At 48.0% G+C, this 25061-nt stretch overlaps 2 protein-coding genes across 2 annotated transcripts in view; both read left to right on the top strand.

Annotated features, from left to right (window-relative positions):
• Positions 1–16062, top strand: part of LOC128888845 (protein sprouty) — a gene marked incomplete at its 5' end in the record, with an annotated part of 36119 nt that extends 20057 nt beyond the window's left edge. Inside the window, one exon of the mRNA XM_054146010.1 lies at positions 13186–16062. Coding sequence (XP_054001985.1) covers positions 13186–15041 — 1856 coding nt within the window. The remainder of the gene's footprint in view (positions 1–13185) is intronic.
• Positions 1–25061, top strand: part of LOC128888443 (aldehyde dehydrogenase 1A1) — a 127982-nt gene that overhangs the window by 99396 nt on the left and 3525 nt on the right. The gene's annotated exons all lie outside the window — the stretch shown is intronic.

Here is a 25061-nt window from a genome sequence, read left to right as displayed (position 1 = left end):
GAATGGAGAGAGAGAGAGAGAGAGAGAGAGAGAGAGAGAGAGAGAGAGAGAGAGAGAGAGAGAGAGACGGTCTCCGAGTGTGTGCGTGCACGCGTGTACGTTGATGCAGTTGCGTGGGCGCAGTCTGAAGGATATCCGGTGCGCCGAGCTCATTCCTTTCTTTTTCTCCCTCTCTCACCTCTCTTCTGCTGGTAGCTCGTTTGCTCTTGTTCGGAACCCGTTATCGTTTAATTGTTATCGCGCGAAACGATTCTGACCGTCGCATGCTGCGATCAGTAAACGAATTTCGCGAACGAAAACCACGTTTTCAGTTTCTATAACGCGCTCGAGTATTTTATATATATATATATATTCAAGAGTAAAAATAATAGCTGGATTTTGTAAAAATATAACTACACCTTCGTTTACGCGTTACTAGTAAGATTTAACGTCGATAAATCGCCCAAGGGGAATTTTTGTGATACGGCAGGTTGTATCTCACGGCATCGTTTCCCAAATAATCGTAAACACGTCTCGCCGACTTAATTCTCGAACGTGGCGAGATTTAAAGTAGCCAATAACCTTTTCGCTAATCGAGCGGATCGACGGATGAATCGCGTGCGTTTATTTGGACGCGTCCAGGATGGGAACGTGCGTGGCGCGGAAATTAAAATTTAATAATCCAGCGAGGCTGTCGTCGCGAATAGGAATTTATAGCGACGGTGGATTTATGGACCGATTCGTTGGGCGAGATTTACGACCGTATTAAGGCACTATATAACGATTAATTTTCTGCGTAACCGCGCGGTGCCCGCTTCGAAAGCTACTTTACATGCGAGAAGCAGTCAAAACAGCTTCCGACGAGGCTTCCACCCGTGCCGTAGGGAAGTCGAACGGAGCCCAAGCACACCACATCTGTCGCAACGTCTTCGCTGCGTGGGGCGCGCGTTCCCTGTCGGATGCGACAAAAAGACGCGACATCTTGGAAAACGACGCGCAGGACGCTTCTTCGTTTCCTTATTCTCTCTGCTACTCGCGAACTCGAGTCTCTTTTGAATTCTCAAATTTTCCTTGGTGAAGCGATCCTCTGTCAACTCAGCTAATCAAGATACGTAAAAAATGAATTTTTTTTTTAGAGGGAGAGGTGATTAATTCAAGGCTTTGCGTACGAGTATCTCGGAGACCAAGAAAACGTTAGTTCTGCTTTCTCGAGTTCCTCGTCCTTTAACCAATTATAACCTCCACAGATTGTTTCCCAAGATGTCCCGTAACCATACCGCTAGGAATCTTGACAATCTCAACTACACTTTTATTTTGATTATTATCGCAAAATGTTTCCGGTTCTCCGATTCTAAAAGAGTACCACAGGGTAGTCGTGGAACGGGCAGAGCGTTGTTCGCGGTAGAATGGTACCTGGAAACGCGTTGCGACTCTCATCGCGAATTACGATCACGGGCGAGCAGAAGGCGCCTGTCGGTGCTCCGATCGACTCGTTGTTAGTAAACCCGTGGAACATCAGGCCAGAAAACACTCGTTATGCACGGGCCATTTGTCGAACCAGCCCCCCCATTTCCTGTAAACTTGCTCGGCTCGCGAACAAATCGGGAAATTTCGTTTTGCTACAAACACGACGAAACGAATATTTGTTCCATTTCATACGCGGCAGATGGCCGCGTTAGCTTCTCTTCTACGATGTCCCGCGCTTGCTCCTCTGCTGTTGGTCGCGTTAGAGGCGGCATCGAGGAGGAAACAGGTTTTTTGAGACTGACCAAGCCACCAAAAATATTTGAGTTACGCGCCAGGCCCTCGGAACACGCGGCAATTAACCCCGTAAAATATAAAGCAGAGGAGGAGCTGTTAAGCATTACTTGGATATCGAGTCGACGTTATTTTTTAAATTCCTGCTGGAATAGAGAGACGCAAAGCTAAGCCTGTAATCGAATTGTTATCGTAACAGTTTTGGGCGAGCATGACCAGAAAACTTTGAAGTTTGACTGCTCAGAACCTGCTCGATAACAAGTTCTCCCAGCAGCGGATGGTAAAGGGATATCGAAAGGAAAAAGTGGCAAACGGAAGCAGTAAAGGAAGATTTACTATCGCCGGTAGCGGGTCTCGCCTTGACTTTGTCGTGAAATAGAATTCTTAGTTGGAAAGATAGCGGCGAGCCTTGCGACGCATCGTACAAGACGACTATAGCTAGGCCTCGGGTTTAGAATCGCGCGATCTTGACACAGCGAGGAGCAGAATTCTCATTAAAATAACTTCACGGAGCGTCTTCTCTAATTTTACCGGTCCTCGCGGCGACGGATCTCCGTGACACGGCCCGCTGACAGAAAAATATTTTGGATCACTGTCAACTCTCGCCTCGTCGTCAACTTTTACCGCTTTCGCGACGGACCAGGCGTCAAACGAGCGATTCACATCGCGTACCAGCGTGGAAACAGACAAACGGACGGGTACCTCGGAACGGGGTAGCAAGTAAAGACTAATGGAATCTAACACACGCAAACTCGGTAAGGAATTGAAAAATGAATTCCGAAGACCAGGTGTTTAAGAAAACAAGCCTTTCTCCGTGTTAGGTCGACAGCTTCTGCTAGCTTTTCACCGCGAGCCTACGTTGTGTAATTGGGTGTCGGGCACAGGCACGCGAGTCGCCTGCCTCCTCGAAATCGGAAACGCTCGAAATAAACTGGCCGCTTTGACTCCGCTCGGTGACTCGTCGCGCGTACTCGCGCGCCATTCGTTCTCGCTATTAGTCGAGCGCATCGGCTTCATTATCGTTCACCAACAAAAGGATTCCCCCTCTCTGCGACTGTCTTTCGTCGAGCAACGTTCAACCGGGCTCGTTTTTCCTTTTTCCCGTGGGAAAAAGGGGCTGCGACGAGACACGGGGGAAGAAGCTCGTTCGTTGGCAATGAAAACGGAAGAACCGTTGGACGATTCGCTCGAGCTTTTTACTCTCGGGGTTTGTTGTTATCTCCTCGCTGTGAACAGACTTTGTTTTATTTTCTTGCGTGTTATTGTCTCGTGATAAGAAGCCAAGCTTCTGCAGGCTTAATCTTTCTCGGGACGAATTGTTTTACTCGAACTGAAATTACGATAGGTTTTTAGGTAACGATTGGAGGGATTGGGAAGGTAGAAAGACGCGGAAGAATTTGTTTTTGTCTTACTCTTTATTATTCCTTTTACTAGTTGAACGAACAAATGCGTGCGCGTAGAGTATATTGGGCAAATAAATCTGAAAAGACCGCGTGTTTCAGACAAGAAAAGCCTCGATTTAATAGAGCGTACTTAACGAGCTGAAAGGGCGTCGATACGTAAAAGGAAACACCATAGTATTGCGATAACCGCAATTGTTCTATAAATAACCACTTCGAAGACACGATTCTCATGCCGCGAGTAAAACGTGATAATCTGTGCAAGAATTCATGCAATACTGGATTGCAACGCTGCGAAGCACCGTGCATGTATGGCGATAATACGCGACTTTTCCACAGATAACCATAATAATAGTGGGTCACAATAATAGTGGAAAAAGAATCTTATTCGGATTTCCGATCGTATTAGATGTAGAAATTAATTCTGCAAATTAAACGAATTAATTAAATTAATTAATTAAATTAATTCGTTTTCTAAAAATTGTCACGGCCAGACAAAACGCTTCCCACCTTCGCGGACTCGGCTAGCCGCTCTTTCAATAGCTGCCTCTATCCCGATTACGCGTTTGGGTACGTTTGCCCAGTATCGCGAGCCTGAATCGGAATTTATTTTATATAGAAATTTCTTAGCGGACAAATGTTTGCTCGGAGGCGAGCCAAGCCCTCGTCGAAGTTTGCTTGGCTGTTCGCTCTCTGCTCGCCAGTTTCGCTTAACGTTCCTGCGCGCGTGTCTTTCATCGTTACAGTGTCGTATCGTCCAATCCACGAAACCCCGTTCAAAACGCGCGAAAATTTCTGCGTCGGGTCTACCTTCGTTTTCGCAAAAATAGGAATCTTTTAACTGCTCGAGAAATTGTCCAAGTGCGAAGGAAATGATCGATCGATTTTGCGAGCCATCAAGTATCCCCCTTAATTTCTAAGAAATCGCGCCGGAAAAATTAGTATCGCGAGGGGCGTTGAATGTACAATACGTGCACGTGCTCGCGCGAAATGATTGCGCCGCGTGTTTCAGAGGTAATTGTCAGGCTCGCCGACAAACGATAAGCTTGCGATACAACAGTGTGCAGTTTAGCGCGGGCCGGTATCGCTACCCGAAGAAATATTACGCTTTAAACGCGATACCGTTCTTTATCGGCGTTATTTAGTTTTCGCGCGAGGACCGCGACCCGGAAGCACGGTGTTGCGCAACCAAATAGAATTTACGTTGACACACGATCGCCAGACCCGCTCGATAACACCCACCTTAATCCGTCGACTCTCCGTAGCCTAAATTGCGTTCGCTTCTGGAACTTCTGGAAGCGGTAAAATCCCATTGTGGGATAGGATCATCGATAAACATTATATATGGAATGGAAATTGGAAGGTAAATTGGAATGGATCTCTGGTCTGAGAGATTATAGAGCAGCTGTAAACAGATCGCTAGGTTAATACCATTGTTTCGAAAGTGATATGTATCGATGGTAGGATTAAGTTGGAGTTGAAAATACTTTGATAAAGAATACAATGGTAGATTTTATTTTGTTGTACTGTTCTAATCGGGTTCTAAATTAAACAAAAAATTCTATCGACAAAATCCACCGACTCGTTACGCTCCTGGTATCTGCCGCTGCGGATGTGTATCGGTATGGTGGGGGTCGCGCGGGTGGAGTGGGGATGGGAGCGAGTGGGAACAACGTGGCCAGTTGCGCGACTGAGTGAACGAACCAGAACGAGGGAGAGTGTGCGACTGGTAGCGTAGAAGGTCGGAGAAGGACGACGAAGGAAAAGAGGTGAGGCGCGCGCGACAAGGAGGTCCGAAAAGCACACGAGCAGACAGAGAGGAGATGAATGAACGTGCGTACGCAGCAGAGAAAGAGAGAGAGACGTCTCCAACGACACTCGACTCGGCGGAGCGCGAGACGGAGCGAGACGGACGATCGAATGAATGAACGGTGCACGACGAGGATAGAATTAATGAGCGGGATAAATACAACAAGCGCGTAACGCGACAGAACGAGACGTCCTATCGGTTCAACTCGTTTCGTTCACTATCCTCGCCCTCTCTCGTTCCTCTCGTTCGTTCGTTCGGTTGTGTGACTTGCCCCGACGAGACTGGCTTGCGCCCAGCCGTGATCGAACGACTACTTGTGGAGGTAGGCGGCCAGGCAGGTACACAAGACCAAACGAAATGGAACGAAAGGATTCTTCGTCGTCGTACTACGGTGTACACTAACGCACGCTCACGGAACTGGTGCTGAATCAACGCTATAGCGTGAATATGCTAGGCCAACTTATTGATAGTATAGTACGCGCTCTAGAGGCTCATTCAGCCATGATACACGACGAGAACTCTCTCGCAAAGCAAGCGCGCTCGCGAGCACGCGACGTCGACAGGCGTTTCTCAGCCTCTCTCGCCTCGAGCTCTAACTGTGCCGCGTAGGAAGTGTACGTTTTTCGAGTTGGAACGCGATTACGGAATTGGATGCACCGTTTCTTTGCATGCACGATGAACAGTACATCTAGAAATGATCCATCGAAATGTTACATCGGAAGGTACACGAAAAAACGATGCACGATCGAAGGAAGCGCTTGAGACACAAAATTGTGTGCGCACGTGTTCGTTTGAAAGGTACACTCGAATGTTAATTACCGTGGATTATGTTTAACGAATAACGACTACGTTCGCTTTGACAGAAATTTTCCATAGAAATTTTGATCGCCACGACATTCTAATCGCACTTGCTCGAGTCCTGCGCTCGGCGCACCGTTCGACTTTCACAGATTTTCCTTCCGTGCTAGAAATTAAAAGGCGGAACAGCGAAATGAGCTATGAACTGGTTCAAGATACGTTGCCTCGCGAGGAGTACTGTTAGCTACCGTTTTAATCCGCTACACCTTCTTCTCTCGTTCGGCGATCTTCCCCGTTTTGAAATCCTCTTCGCGAGATACGCGATCCCCCTGGCTCGGAACAGTACCTTGACTAGGTCGTATTTTAACAGAGCACTTATACAAAGATGATCTTGATAATTTGCATGCCTCCAAGGTATATTCTTATCCCGAGGAAACTATCCGCCGTCCAATCGTGATTTCTAAGCGGAAGCTCGTCTGGCGGGACATAAATTTGAATAAACGGTGGCACGCGAAGCCATTAAAAAATTCTATTTGAGTAGGGCAAACGCGAGGACGACCTTCGAAACTACGCTAACGGAACATCTGTCGCGGACGATCGATTAATATTAATGACGGTGATGTTCCAAATAATGGAACGGATAACGTGAAACGCGTAGGCGAGAGATCGCTGGTGGACAAGCACGCGATCAGGCGACTGAATAAACTCGACGAAAGATGCAACCCGGTCACTTAACAAGCCTTGGAGATTCCTCTGGCTCGAGAATGGCATCGTCATTAAAACGTAACGGTACTTCTTCATTCTTCTATTTATCGCGTGTCCGCAGCTTCCAGGCATCCGTGCCTAGCCTTGCTTTACCCTAAACGCCTCGACCATCCTCGAGAATGATCATCCCAACGAACAGGAATTACGATAGAGACTCGATACTGTTTACTTTTGTGCTAGGTTATTTGAATGGATTTGTAATAGGTTTATTTGTAATAGGTTTATACTTGGTTGAAAACGTATAGTTCGTTATTTGCGAAACCAATCACGTGCAACCTAGAATTCATTCGTTTTACCTACGATAGTTTCAATTAGTAGAGGGTACGAGTACTTGTAGAACTGACCGTACGACGAACAAGCAAATAAATTAAAAGTAGACACCATAGAACTCGTCCAAGCAAGGATATTCACGCGATACGCTCGACTCCGTCGCTACTTTCATTGAATACTGCCGAACTCTGAGCATCCAAGTCAACGACCAACGCAATAAGAGGAAGGAGGGAGGTTCTCGCAGAGCAACTGACGGGAGGTCTCCCGAGTCGATTGTTTCGTTGACCCAAACATGGATGCAACACACAGACGAGCAGCGATTGTATCGCGATTTCATATCAATCGCACGCAAAGGCCATACTAATCGGTAATCATAATCATCTTTCATTATTACGTCTTTTATTCGTAAGTCTGTTCACGAATTACAATTTATGATCATTCGTTCACGATTACCGATTATCCTCTTGGTTAATTGAACACGAACACTGGCATTCATTATTCATCGATCTTCGATCACATTCGTGATTATCGATTATCATTCATTAATCAAGATCATTCATTATTCATGATTACCGATTAATCGTAGTCGCGTTACATCTTGCCCAACACCGAGACGCGTTTGGCGTGTTGCCGAGATTCGAACGACTGTTTTGTTTATCCTACACGAAACGCTGTTTGTAATTTGCGTCTGCGTCGATATCGTTGATAATTCCCTGCTCCCCTCTCCCCCCTCCCCCTCCCCCCTCCACTTCACCCCTTGCGCCGCGATAACGATATCATGAAATTATCGGTGCAACTTAAGTATCTTGACTCTATACACCAAAGTTTTCGTTGCACGAGCGATCGAACACTTTCGTTTCAATCCCTCTCTCCGTGTAACATCCACGGTAACAAGACTCGATCATTTATCCAGCGACCAGGGGCCCTTAACCCGAGCAAACGCGAACGAAACGCTTTAAATTCGATCGATAACGCGCCTCGAGTATCCTCCCGGTGCCGACGACGAAAATTTCCCACACACCGTGCGTACGCGTGTGTCGCGTGAATCGCGTTACACCCGTGGTGGGGAATAAGACAAGAAAAAAAAAAAAAGAAGAAAAAAAACACGGGTAAAAAAATCACCGACGCAAGCATCGCCACCTCCGAGCGTATCGTCGACGAGCGACACTGTCGCCGCGGCGACGCTGTCGGTGGTATACACGGTGTGACGACATAGGTAATGTTTTCATTCAATCTAAAGCTTCAATGATAGCTTCCGCCCATTCATAAAAAGCTTCGTGTTGCGAACGAGTCGTTGGCTACGATATCGCCAGATGGCATACCGTGCACGGAACTCGACCGGCCCTCGTCACACTCTCTCGCCTCCTCGTTCGCTCTTTCTGTCTCTACTTTTTCTCTTCCCGTTCCCTCGCCCGACTGTCGCCATTCATGGCTTCCTTCCCACCTTCTCTCTTCCTGCTTTCCCTCCCTCCCCTGCCGTTTCGTCCTACTGCCTCTTGCCTTGTGCCCCTCTTCACCGCGCCAACCCCTCGTCCACCGTCGTCGACTCTCGGTCCTCCCCACTCCGCGGCTCGCTCGCGCCTCGGCGAATCGCTGCCGCGCCAGCCCCACTCCGTCGCCTCGACTCACCAGTTCGACTCGCTCACGGCGAGCCCGTTGTCAGTCGTTCGCCAGCAGTCGTCGCGGTCACCTCTGTTTTTGACAATTCGCTCACGGTCTCATTCATCGTCGCCTCGTGTCGTTTCTCGAACGCTTCCTTCGGCTTGTTCGCGTTATCGAGTCGGAACTCGGTTCGATAGCGCTCGTTACGTTCTAAGATCCGATTATCCCGTTACTCGTCGAATCGAAGCACTTGGCGAGATGAACGTCTCTGTCGAATCTGTCGGCATTTGTTGGTGCGCGTGACGTCACGACTTTCGCGTCGCGAAGCCAGTCCCCCGGAAACATTAGCCGAGGGGAAATGAGAACGGGACGGCAGGGCAGATGAGAGGGCGACGAGCAGCTGGCTTCCGGTGGAATTCGAGGACGTTCCTAGATCCGTTCAGCCGTTCGAACGGAATCGCCGTTCCGGAGCTGTCGCGTTGGTACGCGTGCGCCCTGTGAGAATACCGGACACGCCTCCCCAAGGATCCCCTCGGCCCCGGCGTGGGCGAGCCCACGTTCTTTTCTGGATTTTCGCTAGTCCCATGAATTTTCAGTAAGTCTCACATCACTTTCTCTTAAGTATTTCCGCTCGGCTCTGAGGGTGGGCGTGGGACGAATGTGTGGACAGTCGTGCTTGGATTACCCTTTTATTTCTAATTCTTTCCGAATATGTCTTGTTCGCTATATTATTGTTGGGTCATTCGTTGTTAGGTGGGGTGTTAAAGAAGCGTTTAGAGAGTTTGAGCATTCATTCGATGAAAGATTGGAGTAAAGGATAACATCGTCAGCGTGTGTATGACGGGGCTAGTTCTTATTTATGTACTTCCCAACCTTTTTCATTCGGTGAAAACCCTTTTACGAGAAAGTAAATACGCTTGCATTATGTCGTGGACGCTTGTAATCGGATACGTTTAACGAGCTGTATCGTAAAACAGAAATTGATAACGTGAAAAAGAAAATTAACTATCTATTGAAATCTGCTTTTCGACGAAATACAATTATCCAAAACGGCAATTAGATCGAAATATCTGTTGAAGTGAATTATTGCATGATTTTATTCGAATCAAAGGAAACTCCGAATGTTTGCTTTTAATTATCTAATCAAATTGCGCCCGTCGCTGTGTTATGAAATTCGTCGTTCCACCGAAACATGGCCAGAATCTCGTGTTTTCGAAGCGCGATATCATTTAAACCGCAATGCCAGATAACTCTATTGAACGGAAACGTGCGCGCAGCGAGGAAGCACGTCCGGGCTTATCGCGAACGTTTCCGTCGCGAATTAAAACGTATCTGTACCGGAACGTCGTTTAAAAATTGCCTTTTTTCCACGGAGATGACAGTTAAATGGACCTTATTCGGAGCATCCTGTACGGGAATGACGGTGCCCTTTAAATTCTATTAGAATAATCAACATTGTCGTGCATCGAACCCGTTCTATATAGGAATAGCACTTTGTTCCAAGCCATTTTACCTGTAATTAATTAATTTCTCCATTCGAAACACATTTTATCATCGAGATACCTGTATACAACAAAATACTGAGCATGTATCATTGTCGTTCCACGCGCAGTATGCAACAAGGAGTGCTAAACAAACGAGAAACGTGACTGCACGCTAAATACTCGGCGTATCGCCGTCATGGTCGCCCGGAACAATCATGGTGTCACGATTATGCGATTGGTAATTTTCTCCGAAACGCGCCTCCTTCGTTCCATATAACCATCGCGTGATTCACGAATCGAATATTCGTGACTTATCTGATTTTTACCGCGAAGGCGCGATTATTCAGCGGCTGACCTACGCGTTGTTCGAATATCTCTCTCTCTCACAGCGTGACAAAACGAATTCTTCCAACTAACCAGGGAACTTCCTTTCACCTTAGTCAGAGGGTCTTTCTACGATTGAAATGATTTCAAGTAAATCTTGGAGGGGATCAATCCTCGGGAACCAAATTCTCTTGCACTAACTCTAGACGGTACCATTAGGTCTTCCAGGTCTTCACTTAGGCCGATCGCACACGGGCGCAACCGATCAGTTTCAAACCACTCTGAAATTAATTGCATGCAACCGTGGATGTAGGTAAAACAAAGATAGTGGAGTAGGTAAAACGAAGAGCGCAAACGGCTTCCAACACTAATTTCAAATCTGTTGCGCCCGTGTGCGTTCGGCCTTAGTTCCTTATTGTTTGTCAACCCTCCAGTCCTCCGTACAACTTCCTCTCCTTTCCTTTTCCAACCCATTGCACTCCCATCTCGAAGCTCGACAGAAATGTCCACAAACGTAAAAATCTGTGTTCCTAAAAGATGAAAGGTTTCTCGCCAAAAAATTCCCCCAAACGTGGCCGTATACGACAATGGGACATATAGAGAAAGTTTCGAGTGGCCCATTAGCGGGCGGATCTCTATCGGCGGAGCTGAACGGCGTAGCGACGAAAAGCGGAGAAATATCTCGTCTGGGGAGGAGATAGATGACGAGGGAGCGAGAGAGAGAGAGAGAGAGAGATAATCGGTGGTCGGTACACCGGCTGCACAAGCTCACAAAACGTTCCTCTTATCTGCTCTCTCGGCCGTATAAAGCGACTAAAAGCTCTGACCTATGGCAGTCGGTCGGCGATAGCCCGCGCGCATTCCTCTCCGAGTGCACTCTCTGAATGGGCCGCCTGTTTCTTCGCGAACACGCCCGTGCAGTTGACGAACGTGTGTGGCACGTCGGTGCGCTTCTGAGCGTATCTGCGTGGGTTCACACGTGTTTCTACCGCGTGAGCCGCGAGCGCGCACTAACCACCGCTCCCTCTGCATCCTCTCGATTCTCCCTATGTACCAATACGTACATACGGTAGAACTTTGTTTGTATTAACAAACTCATGCCTTGGCTCGGATATACGAACTTGAAGCTGAGCATAGTAGCCTCTAGACTACCGTAGATAAGCTCATGGCCATCTAAACACTCGTAGCTAGGCTCAGTACACTCTAGGCCCCCCATGGCTACGCTTAGCACACTCTAGCCCTTCATAGCTAAGCTCAGTACCGTTTAGCTCCCAAATAGCTAAGCTCAGTACCCTCTAACCCCTCATAACTAAGCTTAGTACCCTCTAGGCTCTCCATGGCCAAGCTTAGCACACTCTAGCCCAGCATAGCTAAGCTCGGTGTCTTTTAGCCCCCCAATAGCTAAGCTCAATGCCCTCTAATCCCTCATAACTAAGCTTAGTACTCTCTAGCCCCTTTTACCTAAGCTCTAGTATCCTAAATTTCGAATAATCGATGTACGTAATTTCGTCGAAGTAATTTCGCTTGCGAAAGAGGGGAGCAGAGGAAATTTAATGTATTCGGTGTTTCGCAAGCATCGGGGCGCCGGCATCGTCGCACGATCCTGGTACCTACACAGCGGATGCGTGTAGGACGCGCGAGATCGGTCTTGTGCGAACAAACGTCGTTTCTTCCAGTTCTGTAAGCACCTCGAGAGAGTGGGTCGAGACGGTGTTGAACGGATTACGAGGCGGATTTAATGTCATCGTGGGTCCGTACATTCGTCGCTGGCCAATTATTCCTGCTATCCTCGACGAATACGCGTTTTAATGCTCCCATTCGCGGCTGCGGAGCCCACACTGGCTCTCGAAACACTTGGTGACTTTCACTGCGGTATTCTTGATGCCGACGAAAATTAGGCGACTATATTTAGGAAAGGGCTATGCTTCTTTTATGCCCTGAACATTTTCATTTACTTATTGTAGCGTTCTTTCTTTATAGCCGTGTGTTTAATCTTGATGTATACGAAAAAGTGGAGAAGGCCTTCGAAGACCTACTCTTCCTAGATCTCTTTAGAATTCCAAAGTAGTCTATTACCTCCAACGTCCAGCTTTCCAACTAAGTGAGACAGGAATAAAGACTCCGCTTCATTTCAGCTCGGCCCTCTCGATACTCGAATGATGCTTGCAAACGAGTACGATCGTTCGTAATATCGAAATGGTTGCTAACCAAAGGTTGCCCTTTCCAAAGTCCCACTCTAGCTCGATCCATCCCGAGTTCGATTCACGAGTACAGCCCTGAGGCGACGCAGATGCGTGGAGGACACGATTGGTCTCCGGTCTAACAAAACGCTCGGTTCTTCCAGAACTGTGGGCGCTTCGAGTGGGCTGGTGACCACTGAATCAAGAAACCTGGTGCACGCGCCCACTCGCCGAGCGTTCGCCCACGTTCGGAGACCAAACCTACCTCGAAGTCGCTACGTAGGCAGCGGAGACCGCGTACACGGCATCCTTCGCTGCTCGCGAGGTGCGATCCCCGAATATATCGCTTTCGACCGTTGTCCATTCAGATCGCCGATCCCTTCCCTTTCGCTGCGATTTATCGCCGCTACTTGTTCGTCTCCTCTAATTTCTCACTTCTCTCGACCATCCTCCTCGCATCCCCGGCATACTGGACCGTGCACTTTCCGATATCAGATTTAGAAAGGATTGAACGAAGAAGTCCTGAACTGGCACTGAGACGGATGTCAAACAGGTCCTATTTTTAACGTTATGGTAGATTCTTCCGTGGATGAATCTTGCTGAGATAAAGTTTCCATTTATCCTACCAGAGAATTTGCACGTTTCTCAAGCAGAATTCATCGTGTGATTCTATAGTAGCAATATAAATAAAAAAGAAAGACGGAATAGCCTTTCTAGATATACCTAAAGCAAAGTTCGAGGTTTCTATAAATAATTTCTGATCGCGATCCTGATTCCCGATCGAACCATCGCTAACAGTTTGCGTACCGTTTCAGGTGGGGATGAAGCGCGTGTCGCGAGGGCGAGAGGAAGCGGACGCGGAGCATTACCGAGCATCATCCTCGCTAATGGAACGCCCTTGCCGAGAGTGCCACCACCTCGCGCGGGCTGGGCAGTGCGTATCAACGAGGCGACACTCGCAACGCCAAGTCAGTCAACTAATCGTCATCAGCATCAACGGCAGCAGCAGCAGCATACACCGTGTCCAGGTACACCGAGAGCCGTCGAACAATGGGCTAGCGAGCGGGCATCGTCGTCGTCGGCTTTGTCGGTTCGTGGTACCCCCTCGCCATCCTCGCCAGAAGCAGCATCAGCAAGAAGAACGGGACCAGGATCAATCGGGTTCGTCACCTCGTCGAATCGCGTCCCTGGACCAGGTGGAGCGCGAGGAGCAGAGGGATCAGAGGTCGCCGGTGTCCGTTTCGCGGATCATTGGCAGGAGGAGGAAGAGCTGGAGGCGAAGGAGAAGGAGGAGCACCGGAAGCGTCGCGTGGACGCAGCGGCGCGTTACCAAGCCGAGCATCTTGGACTGAGATCCGGTCGGATGTCGCTGAACAATGCGATCCCGCCGCTCTCGCGGCCACCCTCCTCGCAGACCAGCGGTATTATCTCTGGAAACGGTCTAGACGGGACCACGGACGCAGGCAACAACAACTCCGACGACAGCGACAACCAATCCGTTCACCAGGGTGTCCAGTCGAGTCGCGTCCACGACCACAATCGTCCGTTTCCACCGCCACGGTTGCCAGCCGTGCACGTAGCCTCTTCTCCGTCGGTAGTCGCCGCAACCACGCTGGCGACCAGCAGTGTCTCGACCCAGTCGAATCCTAGAATTCCGGTGACCACCGCGCCTCTGAGTCCCCTGTCCAGCACGTTCAGAAGTCGACCGCGGAACGTCGAGACGATCGAGACGTCGCCCAGGACGCTCTCCACCTCGGACACGCCTCCCAGAAGTCCCATCGGCGAGGTGAGCCTGACCGTTCCGCGGCCCGACGGCGAGAGGACCATCAACGAGTACGTGGAGGCTCCGTTCAAGCACTGCTGCTTGAACCAGGAGCGTCGTCTGGACGATGAGAAACGAGCCGCGGCCACCGACTGCCCGAAGATCGACAGGAGGCAGCAGCGTCGGAAAGGTCTCTCCGACGCTGCTGTGGCGGCCACCCATCATCGGTTGCACGCCGCCAGGGCTCACCAGGCGTTTCGTAGCGGTTTGAACGCGACGGGGACTCACGCCGCGGCATCCACGACAGCGAACGCCGTGGGGACCAACGCCGTTACCAAGCAGCCGGTCTCTTTCACCAAGGAGCCAGCCAACAGCCTCGCCTCCAGAACCTACGATCCGGCCGGTTTGTCGATAATGTGCAATTTTTGCGGCAGATGCCGTTGCGAGTCCTGTCGCGAACCCCCGCCGTTGCCCAGCAAATGGCTGTGCGACAACAAGTGCTTCTGTTCCGCGGACACTATCCTCGATTACGCGTCCTGCCTCTGTTGCGTGAAGGGACTGTTCTATCACTGTGCAGACGGCACAGGTACCGGCGGGATCGACGGAGAGGCGGCAGGGAGCTGCGCGGACGAGCCGTGCTCCTGCACGGGGAACAAGACGGCCTCCAGGTGGGCCTGCCTGGCGGCCCTCACCCTGGTCATGCCCTGCCTGCTGTGCTACTGGCCGTTCAAGGGCTGCGTGGCCCTCTGCGAGACGTGCTACGCGCGGCACGCCGCCCAGGGATGCAGGTGCAACCCGAGCACCCTCGGGAGCCAAGCCTCCGGCAGGCATCATCCCATCGCTAACGACATCGGGGACTCGAGGGACCCGGAGAAAAGGTTGCTCGATCCGGTCACGCCCGAACTCTAAAGTTTCGCCGTTCGCGCCCTCGCCTACAGATCGAAAATCGACGTTTATCTTTAACAGGGGATCGCTGGACAAGTTTCTCCCGGGGACTGAAACTCCTCCTCGGACTCGAACGGCTAGCTCGTGGGGTACGAGAGACGTAGAACAACGAAGAGTAACTTTAAAGCGGTGCCGCGTATCGGTACGTTAACCCTGTTGCGAATTAACAATTTTTATCGCGATCTCGTAATTATAATTTATTCGAATCTTTCCCAAAGAAATTGGATATTCAATGAATGATTTTATTTATTTTCTCGTCGGTTACCGACAACTCAACGAAATGAATATACGAGAGGGGTGTCACCTCAGCAGCTACCGCTCGAGTCGATGGGTCGTTTCATCAACCCCGAGGTTCTATCTTTAAGCGAGGTAGTATCGGTACACGATCGAGGTTTGCACGTTGACTGTCACCCGAAACAATTGTTTTATTTTCTCCGTCTGTAAAGTGCCTTATTCACGAAAGAATTCCGCGCGAATACGAGGACCAATAAACTACCCGAACCATTTACCGTACGCAGCAAGCTGCATCCTTGACATTTTACCTTGTCGCTTGGTTACGTGACAGTCAACGCGTAACAGGAAGTTGTGTACGACCATAGGCTCCGATCTACCATTCTTTCCATTGGAGAATTCTGTTTGCAAACCTCGTCGTGTACGGGTAGTTTGGCGTCGGGGGCCGTGGGAGGAACGGACGATAATCGACGATGGTCGATCGATTCGGGACGAGTGCGGGGACACATTTGGGAGCAAAGTGAATCGCATCAAGTACAAGCAAGTTGCATTTAAGTCGAGAAACGATGAGTTATGTGCGTTGGGAAGTTCCGACGAGTTTGTACGTCTGACGTCGCGAGTGTTTTAATTATTTATTATTTCTCTTCCATGTGCACGCGCGCGCGCGAGAAAGAGAGAGAGAGAGCGAGCGAATGGGAGAGTGGGAGAGAATGCGGAGCGAGTGGGGGATCCGAACGACGCGACGAGGAGAGCCCCGATGGAGAGAGAATGGAAGAAAAAGGACGAGGGCGGAGGGGATCGGCACGAGCGAGGAGGAGAAAGGGCGAGAAAGACGATGATAAAAGGTACGCGAGCGTGCGTATTACGCAGAGACATACCACTTACGTATAGATAGGTCTGTACACGATAAAATATATAAATAGTACGCGCACACACCGTGAACGAGTGGACGAACGGTACGAGAGAGAAAGAGGGTAAATAGAAGAAACGCTAAAGTATATTAAACGCGAGCACGTATATATATATATATGTACGTAGACATGCATCCGTGCTGTCTGTATAAATGCGTGTATGTGCGGGTACGGAATATTCGTGTTATTATTGCCGTCTTGGGTTTCGTCCAAAGGGGAGTAAATTTCACTAATCATTTTTTTCTTTTATAGACGCCAACCCTTTGCGCTCAGCTAGGCACCGCCGTCATTTACTCGTGGCAACGAATTAACGAAACGAACGGTATTGAAATTATAGTTGACACGATTACGATTTGAATTTCGTTCGTTAGGGGATCGATTTCGGGGATCGTTTCAGTTCCGATCGAAGCAACGTCGGCGAATGATAACGCGGACAGCCTGTACGCGCATAGATATAGATATGTATATTGTATATTACATTTGTATAAAGAGCAAACTTTTCTACGGTTAATTTATTCGTGGCTGCGTCGCCGAGTAAAATAGAATATTCACGTGCAGGGGGCGAGAATGTTTGATCAACGGGCGGTGAGGGAAGTTTTTCAAGGGGGCGGGTGGGGGGGGGGGAGGAGAGGGACCGTGTTTATACGGTATCATGATTGAAAACGCACGTGCGCGTGCGCTCGAGAACGGCGATACACGGAGGGGCGGGGGGGGGGGGGAATGAAAAAGAAGTCAGGAAGCGAAACGGAGAGGGGGAGAGATAGAAAGAGGATGCTCTGAAAAGAAGCATTGTCCGCGTTTCCGAGCGTTTTCCTCCAGGTTCTCGATGTACACCGGGGTACACTACGTGCTTTTATCCTCGTTAACACTGGCGCGTATCGAGCGTGGCGGGTACGACATACGCCAGACATCGTGACAACAACGTACGCGCGATGAAAGAAGGTACACGAAGATGGGCAAAATTTTTCGTCCGAATAAAGGATTTCGTATGACCGATAAGTGATTAAATATAGAATTTGGAACATCGTGAATCATCCATACATATTAATATCTATATACTTTATAGAATATTTATATAAATTATTTGTATTTATATATACGTGTATGTAAACTATTTACATATTATGTACTTGAGTTTTTAAGCGGTACAGAGCTAGGCGGTTTACTTTTAAATTACCTCTCGTCTTGTCGTCGACAAACCAAGTAATTTACACCTTTTCAAGGCCTCTGTTTAATCATTTATCTTTGGAAAACGGAAGTACATTCGAAAACTTTCAGAAACTTAGCAACTCTTAACTTGCTCCACAGAAATTAAATCCTATTTCGAATTGAAATTCTGCCCATCTTCGAATAGGAATGGTACGGGGGTTAAATCTACGCGTGAAAAAGGAGCATCTCGCGAGGGCGTAGAGGATGAGATATTCGGGGGGGGGGGGCGAGGGGTCACGCGTGAAATCTGCACGCCTATGCTTGCACGGTTGGTGGAAGACGCACGGTGAAGCTCGTAAATCGAATAAGGTGCAAAGACGGGTGCGCGTTCGTGCGCAACGACGACCTTAAGCGGCGTTCCCACGTGTGGAATATCCCCTCTTCGAACTTCTTTTTTTTTTTTTTAACGTCGACAGCAATGCAGAAATGTTTTATTTCTATGGAGTTTTAAGATCTAGATCTTGGTCCTTTTGATACATTTCACTGAAGTTTCTTATTTTCGGGGGTCGCATACTATGTACGCATGTACAGAGGTGGTAACGACAATGAGAGTTCACCGCGTCGTATCTTTCAAGCGACTACGCTCGCCTCGGTACATTCGTTTCGTTTATATATATATATATTTTTTTTTTCCAGTATTATCTAGTCGTGCGTGCGAGTCTAATTAATATCGTTCCGTAGGAACGCGCGTGAATTACTCTTTTATTCTTGGTATCTATCGAGTAGAACAGTTACATTTCTTTTTTTATTTCACGATATATCTCATTTTACAATTCGAACTCTATCGTTCACGGATAGTGGTCTCTGAGTCGTGATTTTTCGTTATTCGCAATTTTCGTCCAGAGAAAAATTTCGTCCATCTCCGTTGCCAAACCGCGACGAAAGCAAGAGGAAACCGCGACGAGCTTCTTCGCCTTAACGAACGCGAGTTTAACGTACCGAGTAATCGTTTTCCTCGTTAGTCGGGGCACCGTGCCCCCTCCCGCCCTCTCTCTCCCCCCCCCTCTCTTTTTCTATTCCTCGAGCAAGATTTTTGGAATAATTAACGCTTTCGAGGCCGCTCATTCGCCAGAGGCCGAGGCGCGGCGTTTAATTGCACGGTAACAGCGCTTCCCACGCAGCCCCAAGGTGTGTTAACCTTCCATTGCTCGCTCGAACGTTGAAGAGATGGGTAAAATTAGTATAATGGATTACGAATAAAAGCAACGTGTTGTTTCCTGGTTATTCGATGGAAAGGTTAGATATTCTACGTCTCAGCCAAAAATTAAGTACTAGGACAAGCGTTAAATTATCGAATGTTCGGCAGTCTCGAGGCAGAGTTTTAGCTTCGTAGAAATTTTCACGAATCGTAGTCTAGCGGCCGACGCGTTATAGGATGACGATTCCGTCCTCGTCGATATTTTCAAGCGACGGATAGGAACAACGGAAATCTCCATTCAAGAAAACGTAAAATTTCTTCGACCCCTATGGTTGGTCTCTGTAATATTTAGGAGCTGTTTAGAAAATATTTGTTACCTTTATTATTCCTCACTGAACGATTATAATCACGGATTACATTTTGCCCGGAGCTGCTCGATGGATACTCGTTGCTTGGAAACGCTTGGCACGGTTGAAACGGTGTTTCTTCCCATCGAATATTAAATTATTCGAATAGTCCCAGCCCCCGATTCGTAAGGGCTCGAAAGACATCGTTTTCAGAACTCTTGAGCGTGCCTGATCGGCGTGATCGTGGCAAAGAAGTATAAAAAATCTTTAAAAAAAGTGGTACGCGAATGTACGTCGAGAACCATGGAAAACGAAACGTTGGAAACCTTTGAAATTAATTTGAAATTAAACGATTGCCAAAATATCAACGAGGGGGGGCCCACCGTGCGTACGTGACGATCCCATCGATGTTTCGCGCCAGGGACGGGCATAATTCGATTAGAACAAAGAAACAAAAGCAAACGTGTACCTATTTATTCGCAACATTAGTTCGATCATTGTGAAATGTTCCATACTATGAATCAAAGCCCGTTTTATTTGGCGAGTAACGAATGAAAAACTGTTTACTTTTCATTCTTTACTCGACTATCTTTTTATCTAGATGATCTAGAATTTTGCCCATCCCTGTTTCGCGCCCACCTGTGTCGCGTGTATGTGTCATATGCGTGTCGGTGTATTTTTATGTGAATATGTGTGTGTGTGTGCGCGCGCGCGCGTGCCTCGCCAAGCTAAAGGAACTAAGTTTTCAATTATTATTAACTCTATACGCTCTGTATATATATAAATACTATGTATACACACACAATCGTACACACGCATACGTATACATACATATATATATATTTATGCATTTCTGTTTAACGTACTGAAAATCAGCCAAAATCGTGTTTGGTCCGGACACATGAATTCGATCCTCCGATTTAATTTAGGATCGTCCGTCGCTCTTTGCAATATCAATCGACGCGTGGTTCTCTTTTTTCTTTCTTTTTTCTTTTTTTTTTTTTTTATCTTTGCATACTTTTGGGCCTCTGTATCGACGTTGTCGCGTCGTATTTAGGGGGAGTACTTTCAAGCACTGATACAATCGCGAATGTAAGGTTTCGCGAGCCGGGGGAAAGAAAGCGAGAGGAAAGAGAAAGAGAAAAGGAACGCGTGGTGTTCCGATCGGTAGCCTACGAAGGAGAATTGGGCAATAATCGCTTTATGGTCCACGGCGTTGACTCGTGGTCGCTTTGTAAACAATTGCGATTACTTGTGATCGCTTTGTGATCGATGACGATGGCTCGTTGATCGCCTCGCGATTGATTGCGATGGTTTACGATTGCTTCATGATCGCAAAACTGCGTGCCCACGATCGAAAGTTTGATTGCATAGGGTGGTTCAACATCGACGTACCTACGTTATTATGTATATGTTTCATGTACGCGAACGTACAGTAACTAAAAAAAAAAAAAAAGAACGCACGCGCGCGCGCGAGAGAGAAAGAGAGAGAGAGAGTGAGAGTTTGTGAGTAAGAGTGAACGAGAGCAAGTGGTGTATAAAAAACGAGATAAAAAAACGTACCAATTCGGTGTATTAACCCCTCCCCCAACAATCCTTCCTCTCAATCCCTGATGGACGATCGATACAAATTCGCCTCAAGCTGAACGCGTTTCTACGTTTGATAATAATATATATACATATATCTGTATACGTATATTATTGTAATTGCGACGAGGAGAACTCGACGATAAAAACAAAAAAAAAAAAAATACAAGACGAAAAACGAGAACATAAATTCCAGACTCTTCACTTCCGGTTGATGCGAATTCGTTACGTCCATAGGAATGCGTTGACGCACATGTTGTTATCTAATTGTTAGTAGATTCAGGTTTATACCGGCAATTGTTAATAAAGTTAGTAAGCAAATATACATACTTTCTCGGATTTATTTATTCGGTTCGCGCGTTGCTCGCGTATCGAGGCCTCTGCAACCACTTGACTCTCGAGCCCACACGTATCCATGCTTACTCCACTAAAAAAAAATATATATATATATATATATAAATGGAATCGTTGATACGTTCATGATTACAGTAAACAGATTTTTACGGCATTATGGGATGACCTGCGCTAATACCTACTGACTTTACAAAATAATGCTCATCGCTGTTCACTTTCTACAAACAATTCATACTAACATCCTCGCATCCTTACGTCCGTAGAACATACTCTCAGCCATCTGTTCTCATTCGAGCCTACTAGTCTATTTGCAACGAAATTTGTAAAAGGCGTGGACGATGGACCACACAGGGGTCGATGGAAAAATCCTCGGGCAACGCTGTACGTTCCAGGGACTTCCGGTTCAGGGCGCGAGGACGAAAATTCCACGTGCTGGGTGAGAATAAAAAGGAGAAAGCACGGCTCCGCCATCTGTTTCACTTGTTCGTGACCGATTCGTGACGGTTCGAGTTAATCAAGGCGGTGAAGACGAAGAAGAAGAAGAAGAAGACGTGGCTTCGTAGCGGCAGGGAGAGATGGAGGGAGGGAGGGAGGGAGGGAGGGAGGGAGGGGACGAGCCGAAAATAAGAAGAGAGAAAAGTGGCAGGCTGGCTGGTCCAGTGTCGTCATGTGACCGGAAGTGGCCTCTTCCCCACCGTTCAGCTCCACCTTCGATGCCGAGACCTGTACACAATTCCCCCTCCCTCTTCCTCCGGCTTCATCCGGTTAGCTATGGCCATTCAATTCCCTCTGTTGCAACTTTTCGAGCGATTTACCCTATACAGGGTGTCCTCGCAGAAACGGGACATCCAGTCGTCTCTGGTTTTCGCTATACGGACCTTGAGGTTTGTATTATTTATTCACCGAAATTTGTGAAGAATAATTCGATCGTTTTTTTTTTTTATTGGTTATTCGGTTTAGTATACTGCGGATTTTATGCATTTACGATATGAATTGATATAATACGTACATGGAAAATATGAACAGATGTGCACAATGAAACTGAAAATATTTTTATATTTATTTGTAGAATGTATTCGACATACGTTGTACATGTTTTTCGTAGGTTTTCTGTATTACTGCACCGTCACGAATGCATGAAATCTTCACTCTTCGACGAGTGCACTGCAGATTCCACGCATTTATGGTACAAACACCGATATAGCAAATAGATACTAAACATAGCCAACGTTCGAAAAGATTCGTAGATCATAAATTTACGAATTGTAGCGATATCGGTGCTTTATTTTGCATGCCCCTATAAATGCGTAGCGTCTGTAGTCTTATCAACATGTAAATTCCCGCTTCAGCCAATAATCTTTGTTTATTTCTCTCTTCTTTTCTACTCTTTCCGATGCGTATTTTATATCCCAAGGTGCACATTGTAACGAGTCGGGATACATATTGCACCTTTTATCAGATAATAGCTACGCGATACCAATTTAATCGATAGTTTAGAACTATCCAGTATTTTCTAGTCGTAACAAAAGATTCCCGGGATGCAAAGAGATTGCATTCGAGAGTGCAAAGGAATATCCCTGCACGTGGACCACGGATCTCGTCCAGCCGCGAGTGGTAGTCCGTGCTCGTGGACCCCGTGGTCACTTTCCGCGACGAGTCCGCTATTAAAACCGTGTTCCACCTCGAAAGGATGTCTCGAATTGGTAGGACCTCGAGGCCATCGCTACCTCCGGTTACTTATCCCTCCCTCCTCGCTCCAACGAACGCATCAACGAGGGAAGATTGGCCTGGCTCGCTTTTGCCTCGGTTTTGCCTGCCTCGGCGACTCGTTCGGCCACGTTGGAAGGAGTCAACGCTACCGGGAGACGTCCTTTAATCCTTTCCTGCGCGAAACTAGTTTTCTCCCCGATACATTGTACGTGTGCACGCGCAACGCGGTAATTTCGCGGCACGAATTAACCATCAGGACGTCGCGTTGCCACGATACGTGGCACTTATCGTATCGCTCTCCCGGCGAAGGATACGCGCCGAGCGTACGGGAGCCGACCGTGAAAGGGTGGCGACCCGACGAAAAAAGTCTTCCCCTGACGGCGATCTTCGGTGGCATGCGTTACACTCGATACAGCGCCGATAATAACGTAATCGTTAATGGAAGAACAGTCGTAAAAGCGCAGAGATAAGGCTCCCGTGACACGATGACAACCCGCCACGCAACGAGGAGGAACGGGAGGACAGCTTGTCATACGACAAGCACCACCGATAAACAGAGAAACCACAAGGGCCTCGATTGTGTTCAACGGAACTGGGACCGCGACAAATATGGCTCGAGATTCCGATTTGTTTAAACGATCCGACTCGAGGTCTCGAAATGCTTCGGGACAGGCTCGTTTAAAACGAACAGTAAATTGTTCTGTAATTTGCATTTATTCCATTATAGAGATTTCAATTTATCGTACCTATTTTCTGACCAAGTCTATAACTTCATACATATTATTATACGTGTTAACAATATACATAGCTCGCGTTTTATTCGACTTATCCCGAAAATTTTCGAGCCTGCAGCTTCCCAACGACGACGCGTAACGCGCTCTGCTCTAATAGGGACAGCCATTGTACTTACTAGAGATTCGCGAAGTGCATCGTCCCGGAAACGCAAAAATAGCAGCCAATAATGCGGTCGAGGGAAAGAATCGGGATTGATAGAGCGATGTTCGCGGAACGCCCGCGGTGTTCCAGGAATCGCGTGATATTTCTAGTGTCGTTCCGCGAACATCCTATTGATTGATCGTTCGTGCACTTCGCCGTAGGTGAAACGAGAAGTGGAGCCGATCGCGGGCTAATCGAAGATAAACTTTTCAGGAAAGACGGCGCCATGCGAGAATTTCGCGGAATTTTTGGACGTAACGGACTTGTACGGCTGGCTAGGCTTATCGAAGCTACGAAACGACCAACCAAGATGGGAAGAGGCCGTGAGATGTTGGAACGGAATGAAATTTCAACGGTTGCTTTGATTTTTAGGATCGAATAGTCGTGGAAAGCTGTTTATACCGAGAGAAGTGAGAAACTTCTGTTACTTGGACAGTTTTGCACCAACAAACCACTTTAACTATTTTTTTTTTGTTTCATTATTGGTCACCTCTGTAACTGATCAGATTTTTTGAGGGTTGCATGTAGGAAGCAAGGTCGCGAAGGAAAGAGGTCCACGGAGAGAGCCATCGACTGTACGAATGTGATTTACGAGCAGGCAGGGCAGATTAAGCCACGTTATACACAGATACGCCGCGCAGAAATTTATTAGCATGAAAGAGAGATTAGAATGACCGAGGTCACGGAACGCCGTCCCCGCGAGATTCGAGCCGAAGGGACGCCCAAGCGCGGCGTCGACGTCGCGGGGATTCGCGTGCCGTCGCCAACGCCCCTTAAAAACCAGCAATGTTGCTTAGAACGTACGAAAGTATCTCATTTTTAGAGCAAGTCTGTCCATATAAAATGGACCGAGAATTAACGTCGTGCTAGGTATAGTGTTAAAAGACCTCGTAGAGGACACTGAAGGACTCCGAGACCATAAGGATTTGGGAAGCTTTAGATCTGAGGGTTCCTAGTGACCCAATTGATTTCTCCAAGGATGTCCCAGTGTACGCGAGCGACGAATCCGCGGGTACGTTGACATTGAGCCCGAGGATCGCGAAAACGGTGTCTCCAAGCGATCGTCCCAGGGATGGTCGACGCTGTAACGGACGTAGGGACCGTGGACGAATCGGTAGAGGCTGGAGGAAGACGGGCGCGTGAAGAGGAACGATAATTTTCGATATAGCGCGATAAACGCGATAGCGGCGTGCGCTTAGCGACGTTAGCGTGATGTTTTCGCGACAGGGCGTGCGAGTGTTCTATATTAAACTCGAGTGAACGCGGGTAGGCCGATTGCGAAACGGACGCCTGATATTTTCGTTACATCGCACGAGTAACTGCTTCCGGCCGAGCGTTCCGTCTCGCTCACGCCATGCTTTCTGTATCTGCCGTCCTTCCACCACGCATCCTGCTTTTCCACTCGCTCTGCCCTCAGGCAGACTCTATTTTTCTCGCTTTGGCTCGCTTGGTCTCCCTTATTCGCTCTCCTCTCTCGATTCGCCGTCGACTCGATATCCCATTCTCTCTCTCTCTCTCTCTCTCTCTCTCTCTCTCTCTCTCTCTCTCTCTCTCTCTCTCT

Source organism: Hylaeus anthracinus, unplaced genomic scaffold (genome assembly GCF_026225885.1).
Source record: "Hylaeus anthracinus isolate JK02 unplaced genomic scaffold, UHH_iyHylAnth1.0_haploid 11994, whole genome shotgun sequence".
NCBI classification, from domain to species: domain Eukaryota; kingdom Metazoa; phylum Arthropoda; class Insecta; order Hymenoptera; family Colletidae; genus Hylaeus; species Hylaeus anthracinus.
Note: the sequence above shows the minus strand (reverse complement) of the source record. Positions and strands in the feature narration are given on the sequence as shown.